The sequence below is a fragment of the Oncorhynchus kisutch genome, linkage group LG22, assembly GCF_002021735.2.
Source record: "Oncorhynchus kisutch isolate 150728-3 linkage group LG22, Okis_V2, whole genome shotgun sequence".
Lineage (NCBI taxonomy): Eukaryota > Metazoa > Chordata > Actinopteri > Salmoniformes > Salmonidae > Oncorhynchus > Oncorhynchus kisutch.
This window is the reverse complement of record NC_034195.2, coordinates 16767929-16781765: the sequence shown is the minus strand read 5'-3', so window position 1 is coordinate 16781765 and position 13837 is coordinate 16767929. Positions and strand designations below refer to the sequence as shown.

The 13837-nt window shown below is 44.6% G+C and overlaps 1 protein-coding gene across 5 annotated transcripts in view; it reads right to left on the bottom strand.

The window, feature by feature from the left end:
• LOC109867612 (membrane-associated guanylate kinase, WW and PDZ domain-containing protein 2) overlaps positions 1 to 13837 on the bottom strand; it is a 297617-nt gene that overhangs the window by 17068 nt on the left and 266712 nt on the right. For all 5 annotated transcript variants that reach the window (XM_031801801.1, XM_031801802.1, XM_031801800.1 and 2 more), the window contains exons 15-18: positions 11597 to 11789; positions 11120 to 11371; positions 5806 to 5991; positions 727 to 997 (exon numbers count right to left, since the gene is read on the bottom strand). In XM_031801801.1, coding sequence (XP_031657661.1) covers positions 727 to 997; positions 5806 to 5991; positions 11120 to 11371; positions 11597 to 11789 — 902 coding nt within the window. The remainder of the gene's footprint in view (positions 1 to 726; positions 998 to 5805; positions 5992 to 11119; positions 11372 to 11596; positions 11790 to 13837) is intronic.

Genomic DNA, 13837 nt, shown 5'->3' with positions numbered 1-13837 from the left:
GTATAACACCTCGCTACTGTTATTTTCAACTGTCTTATTACTGTTGTTTTATTTCTTTACTTACCTATTGTTCACCTAATACCTTTTTTGCACTATTGGTTCGAGCTTGTAAGTAGGTATTTCACTGTAAGGTCTACATCTGTTTTATTCGGCGTACGTGACAAATACACTTTCATTTGATTTGATATAACATATTGTAATACACTGTGTATTTCTGTCTCGGTTTAAGAAACCACTTATACTATTCACATTCAATCTCCTTCTTGTACTGCCTTCTCTGTCCGGTGGTGTGGCAATAAATGTATGAGTTGTGCATCTGTCTCCTGCTGGTCATTTCCGTCCTGTACCTATACTAAACCGGCACCTCTGTCAGAGACCATCACCAGTTGGTGGCACTCTTTTTCACACACACTCATCATTGCCAAGGCCAGCAGCAAGAACCGGATCACTTTCCTTCCTTAAACAGTCCTGTTTTACTCAGTCATCACACACACACACACACACACACACTGTAAATGTATACAAACATCCACAATGCCCCCCACCCCACACACATGTACACACACAACCAAAATCCACCCTCACCCAATCCGTCATGCACACACACACACAAAACGTCATGTCCAAAGTGCATAGGAGAAGCATCCTAATAACTGTAGTTGTAACTTCTGACAAGAATGACTCTCACTGACAGATAGGGTCAAGCATTCCTCTCTCTCTACATACCTTCCATCGTGGAGGTAGATTGGGGGAGGGTGACTGGGTGGCTGGGCGCCTGGGCTCTGCTGGGCCCCTGGCGGGTTGGGCTGGGCGGCTGCTCCTGGGGCCGGCTGGGTGTCTACTGCTAGTACTTGGCTTGGCTGGGCTGTTGGTGGTGCTGGGCCTGCCTGGGAGGCTCCTTGGCTGGGCTGGGTGGCTACAGGGCTGGGCTGTGCCTGGGGGCTGTGTTTCTGGGTCATGGGGCTCTGCTTCTCTGAGCTGTGCCCTGAGTTGGGATCTGAGATGGAGAAATGGAGTTTTCATGGTAACAACAGATATGCTTCGTAGTAGTAATGGAGAGGTTTCATAGCAACAATTGACACAAAACAACACTGTGTGCCCTGAGACAGAGGGAACAGGAGAAATCTAATTGAAAACAAATTGAAAAATTAACATGACGTAATAAGAAAAGGAAATGTAAGAAATGTCACTTTTTGTCCCCAAAGATGTTGGTGCTGTTATCTCTCTCTCGCCATCTTTATATATTTATATCGCTCACTTTTTCTCTCTTTTTATTTTCCCTTTCCATCGACCCCTAACAGACATTATAAACTGGGTGGTTCGAGCCCTGAATGCTGATTGGCTGACAGCCATGGTATATCAGACCGTATACCACGGGTATGACAAAACATTTATTTTTACTGCTCTAATTATGTTGGTAACCATTTTATTATGGCAATAAGGCACCTCGTGGGTTTGAGGTATATGGCCAATATACCACGTCTAGGGGCTGTGTCCAGGCACTCCATGGTGTGTTGTGCATAAGAACAACCCTTAGTCGTGGTATATTGGCCATATACCACACCTACTCGTGCCTTATTGCTTAATTATTCATCCAGGTATGTCTCGTCAAGAGATTATTTTTCACTTTGAAGCTAATATCATAACTTTCACAACTGGGTCATTCTATGAAAACGGTTGGTTTTTGAACAGCCAACTTTTACAAATGTTGCTTTTTTAAAATCAAAACTTATAGTCAGATAATAGTTAACCCCTTAACATTATAAATCAGTATAAATGACAGCATAACATATTTTGTAGATTTTTACTACATTACGTAATAAAATACTTGTGCTGCCTTTTTGTCACTGGTTACCTATATTTTAGATGACAATTCAGGCTTTCTAGAATGTAATTTGCATATATAATCAAAGGGAGAAAAGGTTAATTGTCCATACAATTTATTATTACTAGTAATCTTTTTATTTTTATTTTTTATGTTTACCCATTTTTCTCCCCAATTTCATGGTATCCAATTGTTTAGTAGCTACTATCTTGTCTCATCGCTACAACTCCCGCACGGGCTCGGGAGAGACGAAGGTTGAAAGTCATGCGTCCTCCGATACATAACCCAACCAAGCCGCACTGCTTCTTAACACAGGGCGCATCCAACCCGGAAGCCAGCCGCACCAATGTGTCAGAAGAAACACAGTGCACCTGGCAACCTTGGTTATGGACAAGGTATGACAGCAATCAATGCTTTGGTTTTGTGCCACAAATGTAAAAACATAATTAGCATTTGAAACAGTGGCCAGGTAAACAAAAGCATGGCTTGCTGTCCAAACCTTGTCCATAGACTGCTTACACGGTAAGGAAACCAATATGTAATTTCGTAACTATCCCTTTAAGTAGGCCTATAAAATATTTGTCACATGGCACAAGAAGTGGCCTATGTATAGTCACTTCACCCCTACCTACATGTACAAGTTACCTCGACTAAACCATACATTGACTCGGTACCGGTACCCTCTGTATATAGCCTCATTATTGTTATTGTTTAATGTGTTACTTTTTTATTATTTTTTACTTTAGTTTAATTGGTAAATATTTTCTTCACTCTTCTTGAACTGCACTGTTGGTTAAGCCTTTGTCAGCCATAATGGGTTTTGCCGCCGGGGGGATGCAAAAAAACTGCCGAAGCTCCTCTGCAATTCCACCAGCCGTTATTATCAGCAGCTCTATACTGAGAAACATCTCGGCTCCCGGGGTAGAAACCTTGAGCTAATCCTGGGTCTTGGGTACAGCACATTACTAGGCTGTGTCCTACTGTTTTACGCTGAGAAGGATTTTAAAGAACTGATTGGAACTCTGAAAGACTCCAACAAACATCCAATTATTTCATGACCAGTGATATTACTGAGTCGTGGCAGTGAAATATTCAGTAGGATGCTGGCGCTACACGACTGTCTAGGAGTCTGTAGTTCTGTTGGAGTTACTTTTGTGGATTACTTTGACACCTTTTGGAAACAGAAAATGCTCTACAGAGAAGATGGGGTCCATCCAAATCATCTTGGTTCCTGGACCCTGTCCCCGCATTTCTCAAGGCTGCGCTGAGACAACTTTTCAACATCCTGTGTTCCGCACAGGTAATCCCAACCATAAATTAATAGCATTATCATCATACTGCAGTTAACCCTGACTCTTGTTTTAATCCACCTCCTCGCTCAAAGGAAATTCCCAATGGTACAGTTCTGGACAATCTTGTATTTATACAAATTCAAGCTAGCCAAATGGTATTTTCAAATAGGGGGTTACCAACTGGCATAGTATGCTTGAATTAGAGATTCTGGTTATATCTGAAGCGTGCTAAATCAGACTGTGCTGGATACTGATGTGTCTCTGACTGGTTATAATGATTTAAGATCTGACAGAGTTTGCAGAGGTGGTGGTGTCACCATATTTATAAACAACTTAAATGTTTCTGTATCTGTCAAAAACGTCTAACACATTGTGATCTCTACAGCGCCATTGGCTGGTCATCATTGACCTTGCATAGGCTTAAACACTGGTATTGTCACACCTGCTCTCACTCTTCCTCTCTGGCGCTCGAGGGCGACAGACTGCCAATCATTACACACACCTGTCACCATTGTTACACACACCTGTGCTTCATTGGACCCACCTGGACTCCATCACTATGTTGATTGCCCCTCCTATATCTGTGTATTTGGTTAGATCCCTGTGTCAGCATTAATTTCATAGTGTGTTCTTGTCCAGACACTGTTCTGTCCTGTTCCATGTCCATGGTTAATTAAATGTTCTCTCCCTGTACCTGCTTCTCGTCCCTGGCGTAGATCCTCACAGAATGCTGACACCCCTAAAATAAACATTTGGGAGTTTCGGTTGGTGACGTCGGGTCTGGGTGCTATCGCAGAGGGAACCGGGGGTGCTTCAACTAGCTCATCAGGCTTACAACCCTTAGCTGGCTTGAGAGGTCGTCTTGCCTCGGTGGGCTCAGCAGGCACCCACACCCACGTCATGCTTCAGCCGGCCATCAGGCTCCCACGCCTCAGCCGGTTCATTAGGCTCCCACGCCTCATTAGGATCATCGGGATTTCACGCCCCAGCCGGATCGTCAGGTTCCCACGCCTGAGCCGGCTCACCAGGCTCCAATGCCTCTGCCGGTTCGTCAGGCTTCTACGCCCCCAGACAGCTTGTCCAGCGCCCATGCCTCGGTGGGATGCTGGGTGGCGCCCTTAGGGGGGTACTGTCACGCCTGCTCCCGCTCTCCCTCTCTGGCGCCAGACTGCCTTATCATTAGGCACACCTCTCACCATCGTTACATGCACCTGCGCTTCATTGGACAAACCTGGACTCCATCACTATGTTGATTGCCCCTCCTATATTCTGTCCAGATGCTGCCTTGTCCTGTTCCATGACCGTGGTTAATTAAATGTTCACTCCACAGCTGTTTTTTTTGTGAAATTCATGTTTCTTTACAAAATATGTAATTGTTGTACTGTATGTGTGTCCATAGTTTTGTTCAATGATGTGTTAGTGTATGTCATTTGTTTTGTCTGAAACTTTGTTCCCCCTGCTGCTGTTGGACCAGGTCTCTCTTGAAAAAGAGAGAGTAAAAGAGAGTAAAAACCTGTATAAATACAAAAAATACATCTGTCTCTAAGCAATTTGAATGTCTAGTCCTAATTGTGGGCTTGGTAATAATGTCCCATTTACGCCAGTGGGAATTTATCACCCTCTCTCTGCCAATGGTCTGACTTGCTATCTAACTATGCTAAATTTGAATTAGGAATTTGGGGTGATCTTAATCTGGATTGGTTGACTACTATCTCTGACTGGAGTGCTTTTAGTTTGTATGCCCCCAGCTCATGAAACAGCCTTCAGGCCACCTTGAAATTAGACTCGCTGGTCTCCATTGGAAAGTTTAGATGGAGTTTAAGGGAGGTCATATGTGAGAGTTGTGTTTGTTTTGATTCATCTTGATAAATGTATTTATTGTATTGATATGAATTATTGTATGTTCATGTTTACAGGGCTCCCTTGCAAATGAAACCCAGGTCTCAATGGTGACCAAACCTTTATATAAAAAACAAAAAATAAACAAAGACTGTAAAAACGGGACACAATACATCTTTGCTTTGCACTCAGCATTAAGGAGTTAGATTCGGTGTAAGACCCTGTAATTGGAAAAAAACAGAAACAGTCTATGGAGCATCTAGAGACCCCACAATTCTCTCTCTCTCTCTTTCACACTGTCTCTCTCATACTCTCTCTCTCTCTCACACTCTCTCTCACACTCTCTCTCTCTCACACTCTCTCTCACACTCTCTCTCTCTCACACTCTCTCTCTCTCTCTCACTCTCTCTCTCTCTCACACTCTCTCTCTCTCTCACACTCTCTCTCTCTCTCTCTCTCTCTCTCTCACTCTCTCTCTCTCTCTCACTCTCTCTCTCTCACACTCTCTCTCTCTCTCACACTCTCTCTCTCTCTCTCACACACTCTCTCTCTCTCTCACACTCTCTCTCTCACACTCTCACTCTCTCTCTCTCACACTCTCTCTCTCTCACTCTCTCTCTCTCTCTCTCTCTCTCTCACTCTCTCTCTCTCTCACACTCTCTCTCTCTCTCACACTCTCTCTCTCTCTCACACTCTCTCTCACACACTCTCTCTCACACTCTCTCTCTCTCTCTCACACTCTCTCTCTCACACACTCTCTCTCTCTCACACACACACACTCTCTCTCTCTTTCTCACACACTCTCTCTCACACTCTCTCTCTCTCTCTCATACTCTCTCGCTAACTCACCTTCCTCTGGTATGATGTGAAGGGTGACAGTGAGACCGGCATCTTTGATGAGCTTGACAATGTCAGCGTGGGGCATGCTGATGATGGACTGCCCATTGACAGCCAGGATCCGGTCACCAATCTTCAGGCTCCCGCAGCGGTCTGCCGGGCTGCTCTCGATGATACGACCGATCTTATGGGGCACAGCTAGTAGGGTGGTAGAAGCAATGGTTGAAATGTTAGAAAAAGGAAGAATATGAGGGTTGTCAAGTGCTGGACAGAAGAAGAAAAAAAGTAGTAATGTTTTCAACTTTGTAATCTGCTCTCAAGTGTTTTTTGAGAAGTGCACACACAAGAAAATGTTTGATCCTTCTGGGAAACTGACAAAACTCTGTCTTGTGTGTGACTCAGCAAACCATTGTGGGAGCAAATCAAATGTTATTAGTCACTTGCTCTGAATACAACAGGTGTAGACCTTGAAATGCTTACTTACAAGCCCCTAACCAACAGTGCAGTTAAAAAATATATGAAAAATAAAAATAAATAAAAGTAATAAGTAATTTAAGAGCAGCAGTAAAATAACAATAGCGAGACTATATACAGGTGGGTACTGGTACAGAGTCAATGTGCGGGGCACCGGTTAGTTGAGGTAATATGTACTGTAGGTAGAGTTATTAAAGGGACTATGCATAGATGATAACAACAGAGAGTAGCAGCGGTGTAAAAGGGGAGGGGGGCAATGCAAATACCCTGGGTAGCCATTTGATTAGATCTTCAGGAGTCTTATGGCTTGGGGGTAGAAGCTGTTCAGAAGCCTCTTGGACCTAGACTTGGTACTCCGGTAATGCTTGACGTACGGTAGCAGAGAGAACAGTCTATGACTAGGGTGGCTGGAGTCTAACAATTTTAAGGGCCTCTGACACTGCCTGGTATAGAGGTCCTGGATGGCAGGAAGCTTGAGTGATGTGCTGGGCCATACGCACTACCCTCTGTAGTGCCTTGTGGTCGGAGGCCGAGCAGTTGCCATACCAGACAGTAATGCAATTAGTGATGCAATGCTCTGTTTTTACTTTTTTTCTTCTTCTGTCCAGCACTTGACAACCCTCATATTCTTCCTTTTTCTAACATTTCAACCATTGCTTCTACCACCCTACTAGCTGTGCCCCATAAGATCGGTCGTATCATCGAGAGCAGCCCGGCAGACCGCTGCGGGAGCCTGAAGATTGGTGACCGGATCCTGGCTGTCAATGGGCAGTCCATCATCAGCATGCCCCACGCTGACATTGTCAAGCTCATCAAAGATGCCGGTCTACAGTTGCAGCTGTAGAACATTTTTGAGGACCCATGCCAAACTTATCAGCCTCCTGAGGGGGAATAGGTTTTGTCGTGCCGTCTTCACAACTGTCTTGTTGTGCTTAGACCAAGTTAGTTTGTTGGTGATGTGGACACCAAATAACTTGAAACTCTCAACATGCTCCAATACAGCCCTGTTGATGAGAATGGGGGAGTGCTCGGTCCTCTTTTTCCTGTAGTCCACAATCATCTCCTTTGTCTTGATCACGTTGAGGGAGAGGTTGTTGTCCTGGCACCACATGGCCAGGTCTCTGACCTCCTCCCTATAGGTCTCGTCATTGTTGGTGATCAGGCCTACCACTGTTGTGTCATCGGCAAACTGAATGATGTTGTTGGAGTCGTTCCTGGCCGTGCAGTCATGACTGAACAGGGAGTACAGGAGGGGACTTAGCACGCACCCCTGAGGGGCCCCTATATTGAGGATTAGCGTGGCGGATGTGTTGTTCCCTACCCTTACCACCTGGTGGAGGCCCGTCCGGAAGTCCAGGATCCAGTTGCAGAGGGAGGTGTTTAGTCACAGGGTCCTTAGAGTAGTGAGGAGCTTTGAGGGCACTATGGTGTTGAACACTGAGCTGTAGTCAATGAATAGCATTCTCATATAGGTGTTCCTTTTGTCCAGGTGGGAAAGGGCAGTTTGGAGTGCAATAGAGATTGCATCATCTGTGGATCTGTTGGGGTGGTATGCAAATTGTAGTGGGTCTAGGGTTTCTGGGAAAATAGTCTTGATGTGAGCCATGACCAACCTTTCAAAGCACTTTATGGCTACAGACGTGAGTTCTACGGGTCAGTAGTAAATTAGGCAGGTTAACTTAGTGTTCTTGGGCACAGGGACTATGGTGGTCTGCTTAAAACATGTTGGTTTTACAGACTCGGATAGGGAGAGGTTGAAAATATCAGTGAAGACACATGCCAGTTGGTCAGTGCATGCTCACAATACACATCCTGGTAATCTGTCTGGCCCTGCGGCCTTGTGAATGTTGACACACTTACTCAAATCGGCTGCGAAGAGCGTGATCACACAGTCTTCTGGAACAGCTGGTGCTCTTATGTATGTTTCAGTGTTATTTGTCTCGAAGCGAGCATAGAAGTTATTTAGCTCGTCTGGTCTTGTGTCACTGGGCAGCTCTCGGCTGTGCTTCCCTTTGTAGTCTGTAATGGTTTGCAGTCCCTGCCACATCTGATGAGTGTCAGAGCCAGTGTAGTATGACTCGATCTTAGTCCTGTATCGACACATTGCCTGTTTGATGGTTCGTCGGAGGACATAGCGGACATAGCATTTCTTATAAGCTTCCGGGTTAGACTCCCGCTCCTTGAAAGCAGCAGCTCTAGCCTTTAGCTCAGTGCGGATGCATGGCTTCTGGTTGGGGTATGTGCGTACAGTCACTGTGGGGATGACGTCATCGATGTTGATGAAGCCAATGACAGATGTGGTGTCCTCCTCAATGCCATTGGAGGTATTCCAGTCTGTGCTAGCAAAACAGTCCTTAGCATGACTTCTTTAGATATCGTACACCAGCGGTTGTTTACAAAAATACATAGATCTCTGCCCCTTGTCTTAACAGACGCTGCTGTTCTCTCCTGCTGGTACATCATATAACCAGCCAGCTGTATGTTGATATTGTTGTCGTTCAGCCACGACTCCGTGAAGCAGCAACCGCTGGTGTTAGAGTTTTTAATGTCCCGTTGGTAGTTTAATCTTCCAAGTATCTCGTCCATTTTATTGTCCAAAGATTGCATGTTTGCTTGAGGGAAATGGGGGTTTATTCAATTGCCTCCGACTTCTCAGAAGGCAGACCGCTCTCCTGCCTCTCTTTCTCCACCTCCTTTTCACACAGATCACTGGGGTCAGGGCCTGTTCCAGAGGGAGCCTTATGTCCTCCGCCTCGGGCTCGTCAGAGTCGTGAATGAAGAAAAAGGATTCTGCTAGTCTGTGGGTGAGTAATCGCAGTCGGGAAGTCTAGAAGTTATTTTCGGTCATAAGAGATGGTAGTGGCAAAATTATGTACAAAAATAGTCAAAAATAAGTTACAAACAACGCAGATACGTACGTATAAAACGTCTGCCTTCTGCTCCGGCACCATCTTATAATAGGGGTTGAATGGGAAAGATAAAATATTTAAGTGCCTTTGAATGGGGTATGGTAGTAGGTGCCAGGCGCACTGGTTCGTGTCAAGAACTGCAATGCTGCTGCAACAGTTTCCCTTGTGAATCAAGAATGGTCTACCGCTCAAAGGACAGTCAACTGGACACAACTGTGGGAAGCATTGGAGTCAACATAATGGATTATTACTTGGAATTGGAGCATCTGCCTTGTTCTATTCTAGAACAACACTCAGAGTGAGACATACAGTGCATTCGGAAAGCATTCAGGCCCATTGACTTTTCCCACATTTTGTTACGTTACAGCCTTATTCTAAAATTTATGAAATTACATTTTCCCTCAGCAATCTACACACAATACCTCATGACAGAGTGAAAACAGGTTTTCAGAAATGCATAAAAGGTATAAAAAACAACAACAGAAACACCTTATTGACATAAGTATTTAGACCCTGCATCCTGCATCCTGTTTCCAGTATCCATTGACTTAGGACGCCATTTGCAGTTCCTATGCCTTCCACTAGATGTCAACAGTCTTTAGAAATCGTTTCAGGCTTGTATATTCTTATAATTAGGGAGTAAGACCAGTCTGAACGAGTGGACCCTAACGTGTCGAAGAGCTTTTTCAGGCGCATGTGTATTTCTTGTTTACCTTTTATATTGACAACGTTATTGTCCGGTTGAAATATTATAGATCATTTAGGCTAAAAAACAACCTGAGGTTTGAATATAAACATCGTTTGACATGTTTCTATGAACTTTACGGACACAAGTTGGATTTTTTTGTCTGATTGTTTTGACTGAGTTTGAGCCTGTGGATTACTGAAGAAAACGCACTAGCAAAAGACTTCGTCGAACAAAAGGAACATTTATTGAGTAAATGAATGTCTTCTGATTGCCACCATATGAAGATCATCAAAGGTAAGGGATTAATTTTATCTCTATTTCTGAATTTTGTAAGGCTTCTGCTTGGCTGGTTACTGTTTGTAATAATTTGTTGACTGGGCTATGTTCTGGGCTAGGTATGCTTTCGCTGAAAAGCATTTTATAAATATGACACTGTGGTTGGTTTAACAAGAAGTTCATCTTTAAACCTAACAGAAATGTTTTCTGAATTTTTACAATGAGCATTTCTGTAATTGAATTTGGCGCTCTGCAACATCACTGGATGTTGGCCAGATGGGACGCTAGCATCCCACACACCCTAGAGAGGTTAAGAGAGAAAAATTAACTGAGAAAAGTACAAAGAGATCCTTGATAAAAACCTGTTCCAGAGGACTCAGGACCTCCGACCGGGGTGAAGGTTCACCTTCCAACAGGACAACAACCCTAAGCACACAGCCAAGACAACACAGGAGTGGATTCGGGACAGGTCTCTGAATGTCCTTGAGTGGCCCAGCCAGAGCCCGGACTTGAACTCGATCTAGCATCTCTGGAGAGACCTAAAAATAGCTGTGCACCGAAGGTCCCCATCCAACCTGACAGAGCTTGAGAGGATCTGCAGAGAAGGATGGGAGAAACTCCCTAAATACAGGTCTGTCAAGTTTGTAGCGTTATTCCCATGAAGACTCAAGGCTGTAATCTCTGCCAAAGGTGCTTCAACAATATTGAGTAAAAGCGTCTTAATACTTATGTAAATGTGACATTTCAGTTTTTTATTTGTAATAAATTAGCAAAATAAAACTGACATTATGGAGCATTGTGTGAAGATTGATGAGGAGGAAAAAACCATTTAATCAATTTTTGAATAAGGCTGTAACGTAATAAAGTGTTGAAAAGACAAGCGGTCTGAATACTTTCCAAATGCACGGTATAATCACTTTAGTAGTTTTTCTCGAGTAATTCTACTTCTATGGTGTGTGAGAAAAAATGTCTGACTCACTGATGATGGCAGCATTCTCCGGTCGGTTCAACGAGCTGATGATAACGAAGCCAAAGCCTTCGTTCTCCTTGCGGTGGATGATGACATCATTGGTTTGCAGGGGGACGGCACCCTCCAGGGGGGAGGTGACGGAGGGCGGCGGGACGTTGTCAGGGGTGACGGGACAGGAAGCTGAGGCGTCGTCGCTGTGTGGGGAGCTGTGCTGCGTGGACACGGAGCCAGGGCTACGGCCATTCACCCCTAACACCTCACCTACAGAAGGCAGCATATGGGGAGAGAAAGAGAGAAAGAGAGAGAGAGTGTGTTTTCTTTGCCCCTCCCTCTGTAGTGTACACTACTCACCAGGAAAATTGATTCTCTTCCGGAACATCAGGCTGACCTGGCCGTTGTATAGTGTGTAAGGTGTGTATAGTGTATAGTACTGTACAATACATTATAATGGTGATTAGTTTCTACTCTGTAGTGTACACTACTCACTGGGGAAGTGGACTCTCCTCCGGACCGCCAGGCTGACCTGGCCATTGCGAGCGGCGGCGTGCATCAGGTCGATCACGTATCTGTGTGGTTTCCCAGCAACCACCATCTTATCCACAGAGATGAGCTCGTCCCCAGGTCGAAGTCGTCCGTCGCGTTCTGCAGGAGTGTTCTCTATGATCGCCCCGATCACAATCTGTTCAATGACAATCTATATTAGTAGCATATATATATATATATATATATATATATATATATATATATATATATATATATATATATATAAAACAAAACATTTATAACGCCTGCTATTTCCATGACATAGACTGACCAGGTGAATCCAGGTGAAAGCTACCATCCTTTATTTATGTCACTTGTTAAATCCACTTCAATCAGTGTGAATGAAGGGAAGGGGACATGTTAAAGAAGGATTTTAACACCTTCAGACAATTGAGACATGGATTGCGCATGTCCCATTCAGAGGGTGAATGGGAAAGACAAACGATTTAAGTGCCTTTGAATGGGGTATGGTAGTAGGTGCCAGGTGCAACAGTTTGTGTCAAGAACTGCAATGCTGCTGGGTTTTTCACACTCAACAGTTTCCCATGTGAATCAAGAATGGTCCACTACCCAGCCAACTGGACACAACTGTGGGAAGAATTGGAGTCAACATGGGCCAGCATCCCTGTGGAACTTTTTCAACACCTTGTAGAGTCAATGACACAACAAATTGAGACTGTTCTGAGGGATGGTGGGGCGAAACTCAATATTAGGAAAGTGTTCCTAATGTTTGGTATACTCAGTGCATTTACCACAGTGTACTGCTAAATCTTCCAACTCACAGATCTGTAAACATTGAAGGTTTAGGACCGGCCAAGGGGAGGGGTAGCTGTATTTAGTGTAGTCTTTTCTGAGATACTGCAAGTGTTCTAACAACATGGTGAAGGGTTTATCTCCCCTTTTGGAGAGGTGTTGTGTCAATTAACAGAAAATTCCAAGTGGTCTACTACATAATGGACTATTACTTGGAACTGGAGCATTCGCCGTGTTGTATTCATTCGTTAATTAATTGTAATGTAACAAAATGTGGAAAAAGTCAATGGGTCTAAATGCTTTCCAAATGCACTGTATGTCTCACGCTGAGGGTTGTTCTAGAATACAACAAGGCGAATGCTCCAGTTCCAAGTAATAGTCCATTATGTAGTAGATCATTTGGAATTTTCTGTTTATTAATTAATTACTTAATGAATTAATGAACATGCACCTGTGGAACTTAGGACACTAAAGAGGCCTTTCTACTGACTTTGAAAAACACCAAAAGAAAGATGCCCAGGGTCCCTGCTCATCTGCGTGAATGTGCCTTAGGCATGCTGCAAGGAGGCATAAGGATTGCAGATGTGGCCCGAGGCAATAAATTGCAATGTCCATACTGTGAGACGCCTAAGACAGTGCTACATGGAGACAGGACGGACAGCTGATCGTCCTCGCAGTGGCAGACCACGTATAACAACACCTGTACAGTACTGTGACAGGATGGCAACAACAACTGCCTGAGTTACACCAGGAACACACAATCCCTCCATCAGTGCTCAGACTGTTTGCAATAGGCTGAGAGAGGCCGGACTGAGGGCTTGTAGGCCTGTTGTAAGGCTGGTCCTCACCAGACATCACCGGAAACGTCGCCTGTGGGCACAAACCCACTGGTCACTGTGGTGCTCTTCACTGACGAGTCACAGTTTTCTCTCACCAGGGGTGATGGTCAGATTCGAGTTTATCATCGAAGGAATGAGCATTACACCGAGGCCTGTAATCTGGAGCAGGAACAATTTGGAGGTGGAGAGTCTGTCATGATCTGGGGCGGTGTGTCACAGCATCATTGGACTCATCCTGACATGACCCTCCAGCATGACAATGCCACCAGCCATACTGCTCATTCTGTGCATGATTTCCTGCAAGACAGGAATGTCAGTGTTCTGCCATGGCCAGCGAAGAGCCCTGATCTCAATCCCATTGAGCACATCTGGGACCTGTTGGATCAGAGGGTGAGGGCTAGGGCCATTCCCCCCAGAAATGTCCAGGAACTTGCAGGTGCCTTGCTGGAAGAGTGGGGTAACATATCACAGCAAGAACTGGCAAATCTGGTGCAGTTCATGAGGAGGAGATGCACTGTAGTACTTAATGCAGCTGGTGGCCACACCAGATACTGACTTACTTATGATTTGATCAGGGACACATTATTCCATT